The sequence below is a fragment of the Gekko japonicus genome, unplaced genomic scaffold (genome assembly GCF_001447785.1).
Source record: "Gekko japonicus isolate JY-2015 unplaced genomic scaffold, Gekko_japonicus_V1.1 scaffold790, whole genome shotgun sequence".
Lineage (NCBI taxonomy): Eukaryota > Metazoa > Chordata > Lepidosauria > Squamata > Gekkonidae > Gekko > Gekko japonicus.
The window spans coordinates 550,725-570,728 of record NW_015163626.1 but is presented as its reverse complement, the minus strand read 5'-3'; the positions used below and the strand labels follow the sequence as shown (position 1 = coordinate 570,728).

General features: G+C 46.6%; 1 protein-coding gene across 1 annotated transcript; it reads right to left on the bottom strand.

Moving 5' to 3' along the window:
• Positions 1 to 865: 865 nt before the first annotated feature.
• Positions 866 to 18,608, bottom strand: GRHPR (glyoxylate reductase/hydroxypyruvate reductase). The gene is made up of 9 exons (XM_015407492.1): positions 18,473 to 18,608; positions 14,986 to 15,116; positions 9,392 to 9,464; positions 7,959 to 8,075; positions 6,393 to 6,481; positions 5,298 to 5,402; positions 3,999 to 4,134; positions 2,370 to 2,500; positions 866 to 1,208 (listed from the first exon to the last, which is right to left on the bottom strand). The coding sequence occupies exons 1-9, from the start codon at positions 18,559 to 18,561 to the stop codon at positions 1,087 to 1,089; spliced, it is 993 nt and encodes a 330-aa protein (XP_015262978.1). The 5' UTR covers positions 18,562 to 18,608; the 3' UTR covers positions 866 to 1,086.
• Between the last annotated feature and the right edge of the window lie 1,396 nt (positions 18,609 to 20,004).

The following is a 20,004-nucleotide window of genomic DNA, read 5'->3' as shown; positions in this document are numbered from 1 at the left end:
AGCATGGGTGGTCTTCGTGGCTGAGAGCTGGAAAGCACAATCGAAGCCCCTGTGGTTAGTGGAGATCAGGTTTCTTTGCTAACACACTGAGCAAAGAAAGGGAGAGTATGGTGCCAGTAGGCTTTTCTTAATGGATACTCAAGTCTTTCTACAGTTAAGGCTGGAAGTGGTTAAGATAGGCGCTTTACAAATAATTTAATGAAGTAATTATCGCACGGCAGTGGGTGTGGTGTAGCCAAGAGATCTGAAGATTATGTGGCAGCCTAAAACTTTATAGCTCTTTCTTTGATATAAGGTAGGTTTATTTTTTGGGCTGAGAGAACTGTGACTGATCCAAGGTCACCCAGCTGGCTTCAAGAGGAGGAGCGGGGAATCGAACCCAAGTCTCCAGATTAGGGTCTGCCGCTCTTAACCACTACACCAAACTGGCTAGTTTTTCTGAAGCAGAGTGGTGTAAAGAGGGGGGAGGGTTATGAGCAGTGTTTCCTCTAAGCTGAGTTAGTGTGAGCTAGCTCACAGTTTTTTAGCCTCCAGCTCACACATTTTTGTCTTCGCTCAGGAAGGATGGCTCCAGAGCAAACTATGCAGTAGCCAAATCACTTGTTCACAACTTTAATACCAGTAGCTCTCTCAAAGTAGAATTTTTGCTCACAAGACTCCACAGTTTACAGGGCACATTGGTTATGAGATGCAATCCTACTCATTATCTCCCTGCTTGTAAGCCTCACTGAACTCCCATGAAAATGGCTTCCATGTAAACATTCACACAGAATTGGACTGTAAGTTTGCTATATTCAGCCTGTGCTTTTAATAGCCTTGTTTCCAGTTTAACCCTGAGTGCCCAAAAAATGATTTGCTTGCACATTTTTCTGGTTAGGATCTAGTTGCTGCTTTCAGTATTTTGAATATTGCTCTTTAAAAACAGAGTAGATTAGAAGTAGCACCTTGTGATATGATACAGAAACTAGAACCTCCACTGTCATCTGAAGTGTTTTAATTAAAAGCACTGGGGGGTCAAGACAACAAGCAGTCCAAGTAACGGTTACGGTTGAATGCATACTCTCGGCCCCATTCAGGTATTCCTCCTCACAGACTGAGTTCAGAAGGCATACTTTCCCCTTTCAGCCCAGCCAGAAGATTGTTGGCAGCCAGCACCGACATGGTATTCCTGGTTGCATAGGTGGCACTTCCAATATGAGGCAAAATCACTGGTCAAGGAAACAGGAGGGGGGGGGGAGAGTTATCTTTAGACAACAAGCCAATGTTCCCAGTTAGTTTTAGTGTGTGGAATGCTGAAAAAGCTCCAGAATGCGGTACTGGATATAAAAATTGGAACACAACAAGCCTCCAGCCCTTACTGTAGTAAAGGTATACTTAAACGGTAGGAGGAAAATGACTATGGCTATTCAGAAGCCTGAGGAGGAGAACTCTCTTGCCTACACAGAAAGCCATATATAGCAATATCAAATACTACGGGGGGGGGGGTTAAGGGGGAGGGAAAAGCAGATCACAGGAACTTCTGACTGCATCCTAGGTAGAATAGAGGGCCAGATTTGAATAAAACAGTATACAGTAGAGTTCTAGTATACAGCTTTTGTTTTGAGGGGTTTGCTTTGGACCACAGTACTATCTGTGGCCTCCATTTTGGAAGTGTCCGAATCTTAACACCACAGCTGGGACTCTTCAGCTGAAAGAAAATGCCCTGGGAAGGTGTTCTGCTTGTACCCCTTTCACCACATGCATCATCTAAAATCCGGTTTTATTAATGTCGTCATGGTTTTATTAATGTCGTCATGACTATTGTGTTTTCCCTCTGCTGTTTGCCTTCCCAGATACATGTGTCTTCCTGTTTGGTGTTAGATGTTTGATCAGCTACTGGTTTTTATATTTTCAATTAGAGGTTGTCACACAAACGCACCCCTGCCTAAGGGAACAACCGAGTCCCAACTCCAGTCATTTCCATTTCATCTACTGAAATCTGCCTGACTTTCTAGCCAGGATGCATGCAGTAAGCCTTGAAACCACAACCTTAAACAGCTGCTTTTATCTACCCCAACCTGTAAAAACAGAACATATAGCAGAGAGAACCACACGCACACATTTTGCTGAAAGGCACGCTACCTCCAGCAGTTCTGTTTTCTTGGCTTCAGACTGAGAACTGTTTAAATGCAGAGTACGTACTCCAGGACTTCTTTCCTAGAAGAACACAGTGAGCCTTTCTCCTCATGTTCTCCCTTCCCTCCTACCCAGTGCAGCACAACAGAATAAACAGAACAATCATCACAGGCTTGCTGAATGCTTGGCAGCCACCAGTTTGTCCTCCAGGGATGGGTGTGCAGAAATATCTCTGCACAATTAAGACATCTTACCACAGTTCTTCAGAGAAAGGAGTGGATGGGCAGGAGGCAGTGGTTCTGGAGAGGTAACGTCTAGACCAGCGGCTGCAATGTGGCCCTTGACCAAAGCATCATAAAGGTCATCTTGATTCACCACAGCACCTCTGGCGGAACACAGCAAGAATACACAGCATGTTGCAGGTCAACGTGTCCCTCCAGAATTCCAGAGCAGGTCACTTTGTTACTCAGTTGCAGCAAGCGCACATACTTAAAATCCCGAAAACTATTATCCTTAAAGGAGCCACACACACAAAAAGACTCTACTGTCCCTCCACAATATTCTCAAAACAAGATGGCAGTAGAGGAACTGTTGATTTATCACTCACAAATTTCTGCTTAAGGGAATAGCTGTATGAGTGGTACTACATAGACTCTTAACAATCTGTGCTATTACTAACTGCAACACCCCTCCCTCCATTCTGATGTAAGCTGCCTTGAGTTCCTGTAAGAAAGGCAGCTAAAAACTTTTAAATTTTAAAAATTCCATTCCCACCCCCATCTTGGCCAGCACCACTGATCACCACAAGTTTCACAAAATCTCAAATGCAGTGAGTTTTCAGTTGAATCCATTCATACAGTCAAGTGTCAGCATGTACAGGGAAATGCATGTGTAAAATGGAGCTTCAGTCTTGATCCAGGCTACTCAAGTGACATTACGGTTGCCGCTTTTCCAGTTCTGTCCCTTATGCAAGGGCAAAAATTACCCAAGGGAGCCTCCATGCTAATATTTATGCCAGCAGAGAGATGGGGCACCAGTGTAGGAACATCTAACGCTTCCCACATTATTAGGACAGGAGTTAACACATGGAGAAGCAACAAGCAGTCAAAACCTTAGCTGAATATACAGTTCTCCCTGTGAAGCACCTGGCAGTGAAACTGATTAAGCATTAACCAAAGAATGCAACTTGTGATCTTCAAAAGCAAGCTCCTGGTACCACTGATGTGTGTGGCTGTGTCTCTTGGGTGTGGGAAGGCACGGTAGATGGCTTTAAAAGAGGGCCTAGATGGATTCATGGAGGAGAGTCCATCAACAGCTGCTAGCCATGGTGTGTAAAAGGAATATCTGTATACAGAGGCAGCAAACCTGGGAGGCACTGTTGGAAAGGCCTCTAGGGCAACTGGTTGTTAACTGTGAAACAGGATGCTGAACTAGGCAAACATACATATTTTATTGTATGTGACTGTAGAGCAAGACCCTTCAAACTGTGAGATGGTTGCCCTGACCTGGATAGCCCAGGCAAGCCTGATCTCGGAAGCTAAGCAGGGTTGACCCTGGCAAGTATTTGGATGGGAGACCTCCAAGGAATACCAGGGCCAGGATACAGAGGCAGGTGATGGCAAGCCACCTCTGAGCATCCTCTGCCTTCAAGCCTCACCAGGGGTCACCAGAAGTCAGCTTGACTTGATGGCAAAAAAACTGTGAGATGGTTTATGCTAGTGATCATACTAATATAGGAGAGTAACTAGTCTCTGGACTAATTTAGACTCAGTTGCCTTAAACATGCTACATGGAAGACCTTTCGGGAGGAAACTGTCATGGGAAGGGGCCCTGAACTTTAAAGGTCTACTGGATTTAACTGTATGGGTTGCCTATGTTCTCACCTGCTTGAGTTGATGAACAAAGCTGTTTTCTTCATCTTGTGAAAGAAATCCCGATTGCACATGCCCTGGGTATCAGGTGTCAGAGAACAAGTTACGATGATGAAGTCGGACTCCTCCGCCAGGATGGCAAGCGGTACTTCAAAAACGAAAACAAAACAAAAAACGGAACACTCACCAGGGACTGAAAGGTTTGCTTGCTTTTACTAGCACTCAGTCACTGCGTTTTTCAACAGCTGTCAGGTGCTTCTGTAGAACTAGTCATGATTTAGTCCTGTTTACACAGTATTAGCTTACCAAATCTTCCCCCCTCCCCGGAAGGTTATGTTCAGTGCTGTTAGAATATCTCAACACTCTATTTCTTTTAGCTCTTTCGATGGGAAGTAGGCCTGGCTTAAATGATACACTCACCATGTGGAGTTTTCTGTTTTCCTGTAACAAATTTGTTTATAAAGGATACCATGTTCATTTGGTGGCTTGTTAGTTTGCCAGTTCAGGTATCCACCTCAAGAATTCCACAATGATTTTGACATTTTTTGTTGTTGTTGTTGCCTGTGGCATTTTGAATGTTTGCATTCTGCTCATGGGGACAAGGTATTTTAATCCACCTGGGCACTCTCTTCTGATTTCAAACTGTCTGAAAGAATTAAGACTGTCAAGCTTTCTCTCTGTCTATGGTTTTCCTTCAAAGTACTGGCTTCTCCAATTTCCTTTAGACAGTGGTAATGACCTCTGGAACTTTTTTTGTTTTTTTTTTTTAAAAAATCCTTTATACAACACAGTGCATTTAGGGCAAATATGTATGCTACATATCACCTCACCAATCGGCAACATAGTAAATGTATCATTTAGACCAGGTCATAGTATCTGGACTAGTGAAGGGGTTGAGTCATTGCTCCGGTAATGTTTTGTAATAACTGACAGTGTAATCCTAAACCCATTTACTTCTGTAGATTTAGAAGGGTTTAACTCTGTTTAGGACTGAGACCAAGAATTAAAGAACATTAAAGGTATCATTAAACTGATACAATGGTTCATGCGTACAAATCTTTTAATGAGACTTCCCCTAGATTTTCTACAAGTGTGACTCTAAATCTACTAATTTATTACTCCCTCCCTGTGCTCGCTAAAATTGGAATGATACTCCCTCCCAATTTAAAATGTCTTCTTTGTCATTACGATTATCAAAATACCACAGATCTAAACTTCAGGTTTTCTACTCTGCAGATTATTTAAGACTCATTAGAAATATTATGGAAGTTCAGTGTAACCCCAATGGTAAGTACAAGGTATGATTCCTACCAAACTCTGCTCCAAATTCTGCTGCTGCTTCAGGCTTGGGGTGATGTCCAGTATACAAAAACCTCTTTACTCCGAATGGCTTTAGTCGACGTGCTACAGCCTGCCCTAGAAACAGGAAGCAAAAGGACCGCAGGATGTATCCTCGTTATTCGAGGGTGCCTTTGTTGCTGAAAACACTGAAGTACTACTTCCAAAGACTGCATTAGCATTTCGTCAAGGCACGGGCACACAAAACTCACACATGCCAACTGGCTTTCTTGTTCTACAGGACGGCTCAAAGCAAAAAATCAACACAATGCAGCTGATCAACCGGCTGTTGTGGGGAGAAGTCTTTTCACAGCACTTACAGAATTGGGTCAGAGGGTAGGGGCAGAGAATTATGTTACACCACATCTGAATTACGTATCTGAACTACTTAAGAGGTCGACTTTTTCCCCCCTTGCAGCTTGTTAGAATACAGACAAGTAGTTTGCTAAAGGTCTTAAACACACTAGTTTCGATCACATGTTACAGCAAATACATGTACATCCTGTATGTACATACATACATCTGTTTGTATGAAAGAGTCGATAAATGTGCAGTTTCAATCATACATTCAGCTGCACATGGCTAGTATTTGTATGGGTGACCTCCAAGGAATACCAGGGGAATGACGCAGAGTCAGGCAATGGAAAACCACCTCTGAAACGTCTCTTGTCTTAAAAATCAGTCTAGCTTGCCACCTAGTGGTGCATAGCACTAAAAGAACTAGACCTTCTGGCTGCCAGACAATCTTAGGATCTCCTGGTTATACGACACACACTGCCATACAATAATTATTATTAATTATTGCCACTGTATGTCTGTTTTGGGTATCTCTATCACACCCTGAAAAAATATGTGGTATAACGCCATGGAGTACTGGTTTATGGCTTGGAGTTGGGACATGGTGGAGCAGGAGGAAGAGAAACCAGTTCACATTCCACCTAAGTCAAGAAACTTACAAGGTTGGGCCAATTATTCTCAATCGAGTTACCTCTCTTTGTAGCTATGAGGATAAAATGCCATTCTGAGCTCTGTATTGGGAGGCAAGATTAAGACATGAACAATGGTTACCTATTCTCCCAAGGCCAATAATCCCAACCGTGCTGCCAGAAAGCCCATAGCCGCACATCCAGAGGGGCTTCCATGTCGTCCAGCCACCACTGCAAAAGAGAAATAAAAAAGATGAAGGGGCGCTAGATAAGGCATGCCAGAGGGTCTGCCCTGCTCACAGGCATGGCCAGTCCAGTAGTAAGACAAATAAGTGCCTATCCCAGACAGGCTCTTTACTAAGCTTCGCAATAAACAGTGGCAACCCACAGACGCTGTCTTAAAAAATGTAGTATCTGCCACACCCCACAGCAATTACACGGATTAAGGGAGAAGGTGACACTGATCCCTCGCTCACATATTCAGCCACAACTTACAAAACACCAAACGGCCACTAGAATGAAGATCTCCTGTTTACAACAAGCAGAGACGGATGCTCAACTATCCTAGCCAGATCAGCCCCATGCCAAGATATGGCCCCCCCATAGGCCATGGAAAAGTTTGTGCTCATCTGTTCTAATGTAATCAAAGCATGGAACTAAAGGTCCACTCGAATGTAACGAACAGTGTCTAGAACCAGGGGTCCCATACAGCATTTTTTATACAACCACATATTTGTCAGCTAGGCCTCTCTCGAGCCCTGGCTGCTATGGGAGTGGGGGTGACTCTGGAATGTTAAGTTTCTTTTCTGCTGTGTTTCCATTATCTCTGTCTGACCTTCAGGACCTGGTATAGTATTTCTCTTGGGAAAAGTAACCCGTTACTTTGGCGGGCTTCTACCTGGCTTCTGATTGGCCCTGGGCCATCAGGGGGTCTCCTTGAACAATGTGTAACTGTTTGCTTCACGTGTTTTATGTTAGATATCTGCATACTCTCACCTTAATAAATTTTACTTCTTTGAATGAAAGCTGTTGGGAACTGGTTGCTGCAGGAGTCCCTTATTTCATGAGTCCCTTCGTGTCCCTTATTTCACTCATGCTTGTAACACCCCAGTAAGGCAGGTTGAGATCATCAGCACAGCGCAGATTGGGAGGTGGGAGGGAAGGCGAGCAAACTAGAGCTGCCTAATGTCACCTATGAAGTTCACGGGAAAGACAGTTTTTGAAGCAGGGATTCCTCGGTTCAGTCTCACCGATGTGGTTCATACAAAACCTCCAGGAGGTGAATCTGGGCTGTACTTTTGCAAACTACAGGTTGGAAGTTAAGTGGTTAAATAACTCCTCTGTGGAAAGAACGTTCTGCATAAAGGAAACCAGATATCACGGAGGCCAGTTTTAGTCTGGCTTCCTCCATGACATCTTGCTCTCTGCAGACAAGGGATTCTTTTGCACAGAGGAGTGAACTCAGTTGGTGGGGGGGGGGCCTTTCCCTGCAGTCTGTACAGTCGAGGGACAGTTGCACGATCCTTATCCCCTGCATGGATGAACCAGGCCCTTGCCAATATGCTACAATCACCTCCAGCTCTCCCCGAATAAGACAGACGGCTAAATAGGCGTGACACACCCACAGACACACACCAAAACTATTCTAATCCGTGGCGACTGACCAGCTGGGCACCTCCAGAATCCAGAGCCCAAACATAACACTCACTTCTTTACTTCCTCCACCGATTCAGGCAGCCGGCGAGATGTTGCTAGGAGCAAAGCAACTGTGAGCTCAGCAGTGGCATCCGTCAGGACGTCTGGCGTGTACCCGACGCGGATCCCGCTAGAATTTAAAAGAGGCCGTCAGAGTCCTCTCTCTTTGATCCACAAGAGGCTAGGCTGGGGGGGGGGGTTGTGCTGCTCAGGCCTGCTTAAAACATTACGTCCGTTTCTGAAAGCCATTGCTTTGGCGGAGGTATTTCTAAGGCACACACGGCCAAGACACCTCAGCTGTGAAGTATGGAGGCCCAACATGCAAGATTGTTTCCTGTTCAAAAAGGGTAGGGAGGATCATGTTATGCGTTATGGAAAAAACAGAGCCCAAGTGGAACACGCTCCCTTATATAAAGGGGAGGAGAAAGACACCTTCTCTTCCATAACCTTATACAGTTCCGCAGGGCCTGTAAGACGGAGCTCTTCTGCCAGGCCTTTGAGTAGGAGCCGCCGCCCCCCCCCCCCCCCCCCACTATTCCATCACCGTCATGGTTCCGTATTGGATTTACTGACGAGGGCCTGAGGAAGAACCTGGAAAACCTTAAGAAGATCTAACACGCCATCTCCACTGGGTATAAACACCATGGGAGTACCACCTGGAACGGTGCTGTTTCCATCCTGGACTCAGTAATTGATTGAGCAACATTGTTTTAATTTGAATGTTTATATTATGTTTTATGGCACGGTAATTACCCTGCCCTTGTTAGCCGCCCTGAGACCACTGGGAAGGGCGGGATACAAATGTGAAAAATAAATAAAATAAATAAATAAGAGTTGAGAGGATGCTTGGCTGGGTTAAGTCAACTGACGTCAAGATGGGGCAGAGGGTACACTGGGTAATCAATGTTAGGACTGCTGCAGCTTTCTAATCTGTCATTCAATACATGACTTCCAAAGACAGTGTTACATAAATTAGTAAGTACAATCAACCAATTAAAACATAGAATTAGAACCCTCGATCCACAACCAATGAATCAGCAGCTTAAGCCAGACATCACACCAAACCATGGTTTGTGCTAAGCTATAAGCTTTCAGAGGCCCCCCATGACAACCATCGTATGCGAGAGCCAGCATGGTTGTGGTGGTGGTGGTGGTGGAGGAGTTAGTTTTATACCCTGCTACCTGAAGGAGCCTCAGAGTGGCTTCCAGTCTCCTTCCCTTCCTCTCCCCACAGTAGACACCCTGTGAGGTAGGTGGGGCTGAGAGAGCTCTGAGAGAACTGTGACTGGCCCAAGGTCACCCAGCTGGCTTCCTGTGAAGGAGCAGGGAATCAAACCCGGTTCTCCAGATTAGAGTCTGCCGCTCTTAACCACGACACCACACTGGCTCTGTAGTGATTCGAGTGTCTGTCTGGGACACCCAGGCTCAAATCTCTGTAAGTCTTACCGTTTCTTGATTTCATCAATTGCAAGATGGTCATATCCCACAGACAATGTACTGATTACTTTAAGGGTTGGCCCTGTAAAATATAAAGGTCACACACTCAAAAAAGGGGTGCATGCATGTTATTAACATGCTCTCCCAAAAGAAAGTAGAATGAACCCATGAGCCGTACCAGCAAATCAAATACCAAAGCTAATTGCAGCATCTAACGATATTAAAAATGAAATGAGTTAGAAGTGACTGCAAAAGATTGCACTGTTTAGCCAGATTTCTGCTGGTCAGACCAACAAGTGCACAGAAGGGCTCTTTTTGTAGCAGGAACTCCTTTGCATATTAGGCGACACACCCCTAAAGTAGCCAATCCTCCGAGAGCTTACAGTAGCCCCTGTAAGAAGAGCTCTGTAAGCTCTCAGAGGATTGGCTACATTAGGGGTGTGTCGCCTAATATGCAAAGGTATCTGCTACAAAAAGAGCCCTGGCAACCCTTCAATTATGTTTTCTTGAGATGATGCTAACAATGAGGGGGGGAAATCCCTACAGTAAACACTCTGTTATCCAGCCCGATTAATTAACCAGCATGCTCGCCCCCTGCCTGCTCTCAAGGAAGTGTGGGAGCCAGTTCCAAGTCCCAGCCACGGGCATTGCCAGCTTGCACTACTGCCGAGAGAGGGGTGCCCAGCCACTGCTGAGTTCCCACTACTCCTCCCCATTTTCTCCCTCCCTCCCCCCATGCCACCAATCAGCTGTGCAGCAGAAAGGAGGCAGCAGACTCATTCCAGCTGCGTGGGCACCGGCACCCGTAGCTGGGAGCCCACCAAGATCCACTGCCTGTTCCGCCTCTGCCTGGTCTCAGACCAGGGAGGAGCTGGTCACGGGTCTTGGCCTGGCTACCGTAAAACCATAACTAACCAGCATCTTGGGATCTCCAATGATACCAGCTTAGAAAGCTTTGACTGCACTACAAATGTTAAACCCAAGAATGGAAACAGAAGCTTTTAGCTAATTAAACCGGACTGCAAAGCTTGAATTCATGGATATGTGTGATTAATCACCCATGATCGAATCCCGCAGTCCAGGGAAATTAAAATTAAAGATAAAAATTCACAAACGGTTGAATCCTGCAGCCTTTCTCCGGGCACAACGAGGAGACGGAGGAAAGACAACCTCATTTCCTCCCGCACTGCAGTACCTGTCCCACGCAGCCTTTTAGCCACAATCTCTGCCATGATCCTTTCAGGGGTCAAAAGGTGCCCCTCCTCATTCTTGCACCAGTAGACAAGCTGGTGGGCTCCAACCCATATCCCAGTGAGTAAACAAGGAGGTGTCAAGGAGGTGGGATTGTGGAATGGTTGATTCCTGCACAGACAGTTCCATCTTTCTTGCACCAAACATAATGAAAATGTAGCACAGGGCTGACTTCCGGTGGATGGCGGCACGCTGAGCAGTCGCATCTCCTGGACCTCCCGGGGATGCGAGCTGCACACGAGCGGGAAGGAGGGGGTACGCAGGCTCGTTGCCCCCCATGAGGCCCGGCGAAGGGCTTCTAGCCATGGGGTTTTTGAGAGGTCGCCTCTTCGTCAGCGCAATGCTGGGGAATTGAGGAGCCTCTCCGCCCCGACGGTCCCTCCTGGGAGTGTCCGTATGGAACCTAGTGACGCTGACCGGGACAAGCGCTGGGGATCGAGCGGTGGAATCAGAGACTAAACGAGGTTGGAAGACCAGAATGAACGTGAGTCAGAATAAAGCGTTTATGATAATTTAAAAAGAAAGCTCCCCACCCCACAGACCGAGAAGTGAAACGAGCGGGGGGATGGGCTCCTCCCATGCGCACGAACCTTTAAGCGAAAAACAGGGGGAGCGGAAGCGAAAGCGTTGAAATCTGTTGAGTAAAACTTACCAAGGCGTGTATAAGCGTTTGAGCGCACATTCAGAGACTTTAGAAACTGAGGCGAAAGTAAACAATCGATAAAAGATGGTGGGGAAGAGGACAGAGAAGGAGAAACTTTTAAAAGCGAAAGGAAAGAGTCCAAAACCGGAAGGAACAACCGAGCGGGCTAAAATGTTGGCAGAATCTCTGCACCCCCTGCTGGAACAGATGACTAACATCAAGGAACAGTTGTCTACAATGACTAAATGTATCACCACCCAGCAAGCACAAATCAACGAGACCCTTAAAATTACAGAGCAAACAGCTGAGAAGGTGAAAGAAGTGGACGCCACTACTCAAAAGGTGAAGAAAAAGGAACAAAAATTGGAAAAGAAGCAAGTCTCCACAGAGGAACAACTTTTACAGCTGCAAATGGAGAAGGCAAACTTGGTTCTCTGATTCCAGGGTGTCCCAGAATCTAAAGGAGAGAATCTGAAGCAAATGCTGAGCGAAGCATTAGCCCCGGTGACAGATTTGACAGCGGAGTACTTGATGAGCGAAATGGATGTGGCCTACAGGTCATATTCCGTATATATAAAAAAGAATAATCTGCCTGGGGAAATAGTAATGAGATTCTCAAAGAGACATGTGAGGGATACTATCCTGAGAGCGACGATGGGGACAACCTCGAAAATCGGGGACAGCACCATCAGGATCCTTAAAGACATCCCATTTGAAATAATAAGAAGAAGAGATTGGATTTATACCCCACCCTTCACTCGGGAGTCTCAGAGCGGCTTACAAACTCCTTTCCCTTCCCCTCCCCACAACAGACACCCTGTGAGGTGGGTGGGGCTGAGAGAACTCTGACACAAACTGCTCTTTTTCAAGGACAGCTGTGCCAGAGCTTGTGACTGACCCAAGGTCACATCAGCAGGTGCAAGTGGAGGAGTGGGGAATCAAACCCGGTTCTCCCAGATTAGAGTCTGCACACTTAACCACTACACCAAACTGGCTCTACACTTAACCACTACACCAAATAAGACAAAGGAGGAAGAAATACAAAGAATTAATCCTTTTTCTTAAATGCAATCAGCTATCGGTGGCTGTATCCAGAGGGCGTAACCTTCAAACTTCAAGATAAAAAGGAAAAGATAGGCTCTGTTTCCAAAGCACGGGACTTTTTGAAAATCCAGATGGGTGAGCAAGAGAAAGGCAATAAAGAGGACAGTAAGTCCAGTGGCGAGCTGGACTCGGGGTCTTCTGGAGAGGACTCTCTGTCAGAGAAGGAAGAAGTGGCTCCTAAAAGTCCTTATAAACTGCGAAGAAGACAGGATAAGAAGAAATGAAGGCTGAAGGACTCTGTATTGTGCCTTTGAAAAGAGATGACTGTAATGAGATGCTTTGGGGTTTTTCTTTTTAACAGTTAATTTAAGATTCAAAAGTTGTAATAGTAGATCTGACTAAGTTCAAAAAATTGTTAGCGAGTTTAGAACTGACTTTGTACTTAAGAGATGTTGAGGATCTCCTCTCTTGGGATTTTAGATAGTAGTGGGTTTTCTTTTCTTTATCCCTAAATGTAGTTCCCTTCCCTCATTTTCATTGTAGATTTGTTGTCTTTATAAAAACGAAAATTTAAAAAATCCCCTCCGGGGGGCCAAAAAAAGAAAAAAGAAAATGTAGCACAGGGCTTTTTCTTCTGCTGGGCATCAAAAGCTAGAAAAGTAGATGGAAGGGCCAATGGGAAAGCATCTGCTTTGTATGAAGAAGGTCCCTGGTTCAATCCCCACTAACTCCGGTTAGGCAGTAGGATGATCTAAAAGAGCCTCTGATACCCTGGAACTGCTTTCAGCCACAGTACAAAATACTGACCTTGACAGACCAATGGTCTGGCTCAGTAGCCCTGTTCACAAGTTCCACTGAATGCAGGTACAGTCTGCGTACAGCTGAAACCCCACATTTATCTGGGTACTGGTTGCCAGTTTCATTTGCAAAGTGAATGCAAGTTGGGTTCTTTTTAAAACTCCCATATATGCAGGCTATAACATTTGCAATACGTAAATGTATTTAAACTGAGTCAACCGCTTTGAAGCCGAACTGTTAAATGATTAACTGGATTAACGGTCCCACTACCCATGGCTAAACTCTGCACAGATGTTTTCAAGCCAAAAACATCATGGCCAGACAGTTTCTGCCACAAAGCCCCACTGTGCAAGCATCCTTTTATGCCTATCAACTTTTGCAATTGCTGTGATCTTTGGGAAATACCTGAGACAAGAGCCTGCCTTGAACTGGGCTCATCTCAGGCTAGTTCTGACTGCCGTAGCCCTATACCAACGCCACACACAGGAGGGGCCTGTCAAACACTCCCCACCAGCAATATTGGATGTCCCATTCACAAAGGGCTCTATGGATGTACAGCCTAACACAGGTAGGTCCAATCTTCATGACCTTTATCCCTCACAACTGGGGAGGCCATGGGTAAATGTCACACTAATCAAGCGTATGCAGGTTGGCCTCTGAGCTGAGACCCAAATGCAACGGCCAACATATGGATGTCAGATCGGCAGAGGAGCAGACAGACAATGGTGTGAATCTGACCTTCCTCCCAGGGGACTTCCTCCAGCCCAAGCAGGCAGAAGGCTTCAACCTTTGCTAAGTGGAGTGGTAGCAGGACTGGGTAGGATCCTCCCCCCTGGCAACATCTCATCCTGCTCCCCTCCCCATGCATGGACAGAAGATACTTGCATGGAGCTGGTGCTTCCAAGCTATTATTTGGCCGCATCATCTGCATCGGGGTAAAGGGAAGGGGGGCACGTGCACCAACACACTGTTGTGTAATCACTCCAAAAGGCATCCCAGGAGTGTCTCCCACGAAGAAGATGACAACGAAGAGGAGGAGATTGGATTTATACCCAGCCCTTCACTCGGAGTCTCAGAGGGGCTTACAAACTCCTTTCCCTTCCACTCCCCACAACAGGCACCCTGTGAGGTAGGTGGGGCTGAGAGAGCTCTTTCAAGAACTGCCATTTCAAGGACAGCTCTTGTCAGAACTATGGCTTGCCCAAGGTCATCCAGCAGGTGCAAGTGGAGGAGTGGGGAATGAAACCTGGCTCTCCCAGATTAGAGTCCACACATTTAACCACTACACCAAACTGGCTATGTACCAATGTACCAATTGCCAAGCTTGTCAGAATCTGCATTTTCTTGCTGTGCCAGTACAGCACCTTACACCATGCAAGGGATGGGTAAATCCCCAGGTTCATTGACACCGGTCATGTTAATATTTAATATCCAGACCGGGGGTGGGGGGTTCTTTCTTTGTAGGATGGGTGAGGAAGTCATAGGCAAAGACTGTCACAAATATGAAAACCTAAAATCAAGGGATCTGGCTGGTACAATATTTTTCCAGAGACAGGGAACATTTGGCCAGATTATCCAGAAATGCCTGGATCTATAAACCTCAAGGAGGAGACAAGAAGCATGAGGCTGGCTATGGTAACTAATCCAGCCTGCAACTTTGAAATAAACTAGGAATCAATATTAACCTCATTTTAGTGCAGCAATTTGTTGTATGGGGGGATTCGCAATGGGGAACCATCAGAAAGTGAGCAAATCCACATTAAACCTGCAAGCAGATACCAGGCACATTAATATTTGTTTAAGATGGTCACAGTTCTGCACCCTCTTGAGTTGCAGGTCTCAGATGTAGGCGGCTATCTACACTCACCTGCCGCATCCAGAACCTCTTTATCTATCCGGTCAGACAAAAGACACAGGAGTCCGTCCTTCCCCGCAACCTTTGCTAACAACTCTGACTGTGGGATAGGTTCATCTGAATCCCACTGCTGGATGCTGCAGCTTTAAAGGAAGCAAGAAAGATACAATCACTCAAAGCAGATGAGAACAGGGCGCTGTATCCCAAGGGCTGCAACCTTTCATCCTTTTCAATCCGTAGATGAATCAAAAGTTTAAGACGATTAATCTGCTGGAACCAATTTTAATCACTGAAGGACAAAATGTCATCTGTGGGATTGTAAAATAAGGCCACAACAGTTTGCTTTGAGACTATTTTGTTACTGGTGTGTTACTGCAATAGGGAATGATGTTATTAATGATAACCCAGCCTTTTAACGATAAGTAATAGCATACTATTTGACATTTTATGAACTCTTCCTTCCATACTTCAGAAAGGTTCGGCTAAATGGGGATGAGACTATAATTCATTGGTGGAAAACATAGTTGCACTTACCTTGTAACTGATGTTCGTCAAGTGGGCTTCTGTGCAGGTAAGAAACCAGGAAATGAGAACAGCAGTTTTCGACACAACAAAACAGTAGTGGTCAGGGACAGATTCAGAGAACTGAATGAAAGAGGCTTTCTCTTAATAAATCAAACTACTACAGAATGAGCGGAAATCCCTCGGTTTGGGATAGTCCACATTCAGCAGGCCGGGGTGCTGAAGAGATTAATACTCCTCCTCTTAACTTATGATGAAGAGTGCCTCAGCAAGGAACACTTCATGGTTTCATGCTTTCCATCCAAGAAACCCAGCACACACTTACAGAACCTGAGTGTTCTTTTCAATTACAGGGGTTTAATGTATTAACTCACCTTGTGTACTCCCCCTTCTCCTTCATTTATGGAAAGTCATATGACTGCTCTAGGGTTTGGTTTTTTTTTTAAAAAAAATTGTTAAAGGATCCCTTTTAGGGATCACAGGACATACCACACAGGCCTAAATCTGGAGTCTGGACACATAGGCTAGAAGGAAAGGGTAAGCAAAAAACTGACAGTCCAAGTATGTAAACCAAACACTCTAGATATAGGCCCAGGTCCTGAGGAAAATCTCTGCTGAAGGGAACTTCCTTGCCTCCCTTCAGCCAAAAATGCCGCTCCTTGGGGATAGGGAACCCCAGAAACATGATGAGGGGGGAGTCAGAGGCCAGCACTGAGGAGGGGGAATTGGCAAAGATTCCCACCCCCAGCCGTTCAGCAGAAAATCTCTGCAAGATCCAGCCCACAAATCTGGAAAATGGGACATGCAGAATGTAGTCAGTTGACTCTGCATAAAACGGTCTTGATGTAGCAACGGACATGCAAGAACTCCACAACATGTGAAAGATCTTTCTTTTCTCACAGTATCAAAGCAGGCACACGCTACTCGGATCATTTGGGCTAGTAGCCCTTCAACAGACCAGCCTGTTGAAGGCCAGGCCCCCAGAAGCCAGTTTCCCAGCCAGGCCCCAGGGTCTTCTGGCACACCCCTTCCAGGATGTGGAACAGAATATGCAGATCCTTTCCTCCGAATCTCCACAATTTGCAGAGGGGAAGGGTCTTGGTACCGCTGAGATCTGGAGCTCATGCAAAAGGCATGAGGAACTCTCTTTCATTCTGCCAGTGCCCAAAGCCCAGCAAGGTATAAGAGGAACCTCACCCCCCCACACACACACACCTCTACTCTCCCTCAACTTCTATGATGTGTGGAGACGACCAGGCAGAGGGGAAGGAGGCATCATGTCCAGTGTTCCCTCTAAGCTGAGTTAGTGTGAGCTAGCTCAAAATTTTTTAGCCTCCGGCTCACTCACATCTTTAATGCCAGCAGTTCACAAAGAAGAATTTTTGCTCACAAGACTCCACAGCTTAGAGGGAACACTGAAGATGTAAGGCGGAGAGTCTCTTGCACAGCTTTTGGCCTAGTCCATAGTTCAACATGACACAAGACAACCTCCTCCTCCCCTCTCTCATGTTGTCGCTGCGTGCCACAGAACTGGAGGAGGGGGAGGAAGGGGTCAGTCAGAGAACTCAAAGGATGGGAAATGTCAGTGGGAGCTGCAAATGCTGTGGCCAGACGAAATGAGGGGACCCCTTGGTTGCTGCACATGTCTTTTTCTAATCAGAGGCAGAGGTCCTTGCTAACAAGATGCAGTTAAACATTAGCCGGCACTGAGCGATGTGAGTCCAAATGGCACATAGGTCGGCACTGGGACAACAGTAATCCCCTGCATCTCTTAGCCAGAGGCCCACGTGAATGGAGAATGTGCCCAAGAATTCACTGCAATGTGCACGTTTTTTCAAGGTAGATGAGTCAATGGGGGGAGGGGCCCTCTTCCTCCCACCCAGGAAGACAGAAACCACTGAAACGTGTGTTTATATTAGCTAATTGGTTTGTGTGTTTATTTCGAAGTAAGTCGTTTCTATTTTTTTACATGTTGTTTATTTTCACTTTGTAATTTGTATTGAAAATTGTATTGTAAAATTGTATTGCCACAACTCTCTGGTTTTTCCGGACTGCTCCTGTGAGGACCAAAACCAGCAGAGGGTAAACCCAGTTTGATTAACGTGGGACAAAAAAAAAGTGTGCGTGCATCCCACTTTTCGTGGCACCTAAACCCCCATCTGAAGTAAACAGAAGTCTTGCGCCACTGAAGTAAACAGAAGTCTTGTGGGCACCTTAAAAAACTATTTTATTTCAGCACAATCATTTGAGGACTAGAGCCCACTTCCTGAAACGCTACCAATGCCATCTGAAGAAGACCACTCTAGTCCAGAAAACCAAGTCTTGTCAAGTCTTTAAACTGCCAACAGGCTCCTGTTCAACAAAGCTACCCCGCCCGCCCCCCCGGAACTATGCGCCACGGACCCAAGGCAGTCCTGCTAGCCTCAGAGTGACCCCAGATGAATGCGCTGAACAATCCTATGAAGACTGACTCCAGCTAAAACCGTCGAGCCAAGCCTGGAGTGAGTCACTCTGCGTAGGACTGTCCAGCGGGCTTCGACCAGAGTCAGTCCGCGCAGGACTGCTGCCCGCTGCCCCCACACTTTCCTAGCCAGGTAAACAGAAGCGCTGGACACGTTAAACACCACGGCGGGGGCAGCAGGGTTCGTCTGTCTGCAGCTGTAGAAAAGAGCAAGAGTCCCGGAACTCCTTCAAGACTTACAGAATTTGTGGCAGGAGATGAGCTTTCATCAGATCTGAAGAAGCGAGTGGTGACTCACGAAAGCTCACCCCCCTGCCACAAATTCTGTTAAGTCTTTAAGACGCTCCTGAACTCTTGCTCTTTTCTGCCTCTCGAGGACACGTGCGGCTGGGTGGTGGTGGTGGAAATCAACCCACAGTCAGAAGGGGGCCGGAAGCCGCTTGGAGACTTGCACAACACACGCAACCCGCCCCCCCGGCCCGCCTTAGCAGAAGTGGCCTTTTGCGGTGCACTTACACGCCTGCCTGGGCCAAGACTGCCTCCCCCTCCGGGGGGATCCGCCGCGTCACAAACACCTTCATGAGTTGCCGCGCCGCCGCTCTCATCTGCCGCCCGCCGCCGCAACGCTCCAAGAAAAAGCCTCCCCGGAGCTGGCCGGCCCGTCCCCGCCCCTTCTTCACCCTTGGCCCGGCGTTCGGCTGGAACGGCTTGCTCGGCAGCGCCCCCCAGTGCCCGTTTCCCTCCCCAGCGCCACAATTCGCCTGGATTCATCCCTTTTGGCCAGGAAGGAGAAGGTAAGCCTGGAGAAAATCCCCCCCCCCCCTTTTTTAAAAACTTATCGCAACAACTTCTGGGAAATGTGTACGTTTCACAAGCAAGGCAAAGGCGCGTGCAGTGGTCTCCCTGGCAGAAGGCAGCCCCATCCTATGGATTCCGCCTGAGCCTGTGGCAGCTACTCTTGTCTTGAAGCACTTTGAACTTTTAAGAACATTTTATTCCAGCATCAGCTTCCATAAACCAGTTCCTGCTTCTTCGAATGCAACGCGTGGATAGGATTTCATACCTCCCACATTGCCAGCCTCCAGGTGGGTCCTGGAGATCTCCCGGAATTACAACAGACCTCCAGCCTACAGAGACCAGTTCCCTTGAATGTCTCACACTTCCCTTTTGGAAGGGGAGAGGCAAGATCTATTGTAATATGATATGGCACTTTAAAGGATAAGGAGACACTGTAGTGCTCGTTTGTGTGGACCTTCAGCCTATTTCTTCAGAAGACATGAATGGGGATCCTGAACAGGCAGGATTGCTGACTCTGGCTTGGGGAACGCCAGGAGATTTAGGGGGTAGAGCCTGGATTGGGTGGGGTTTGGGGAGGGGAGTATATAATGCCATAGCATCCACCCTTACTATATAATGGTATATAATCTCTCCTTATATATAATTCAGTATGAACAGATTCAGTATGAACATTCTAAATTTCACATCCTTAGTGTTAGGCCGGAAGAAATGCCACTCAGAGACACTGGCTGGGTTGACTGGCTGCTTTGTGCAGTCCCGCCCAGCGTTCCAAGGTCATTTGCATATGGAAGCTGATTGGACCTCACTCCATTCCACACCTCAAACACATAACACAGGAGCAGTTCCCAGGCGAGAAAAGCAACAAGCCGGCAATGAAGCAAACTCCCCCGACACATCCTCCAGTTGTTTGGCTTAGGCATTACAGCAGGATAACATAACAGCGCAGAGGCTAAGGGGGGGGAACAACTGTACCGAGGTACCAGTAACACAGAACACCATGGCAGCTTGCTGACACTTGGACTCTCAAAAGCTCATCCCCCCCCCCAAACTTGCTGGTGTCTAAGATGCCCCTGTGTACTCAAATCTAGCAGGCTTTATCTAGAGATGGCCAGTTATAAAGTCGGGGCCTTCTTCACGTGGCCCCTGCCGGAGCACGAGCTAGCCAGTGTGTCCACCTGCCACCTCAGGCAACTGTGCGGAATGTTTTTTATTAAATTTTATTAAATTTCATACCAGATACACTTAAGAAA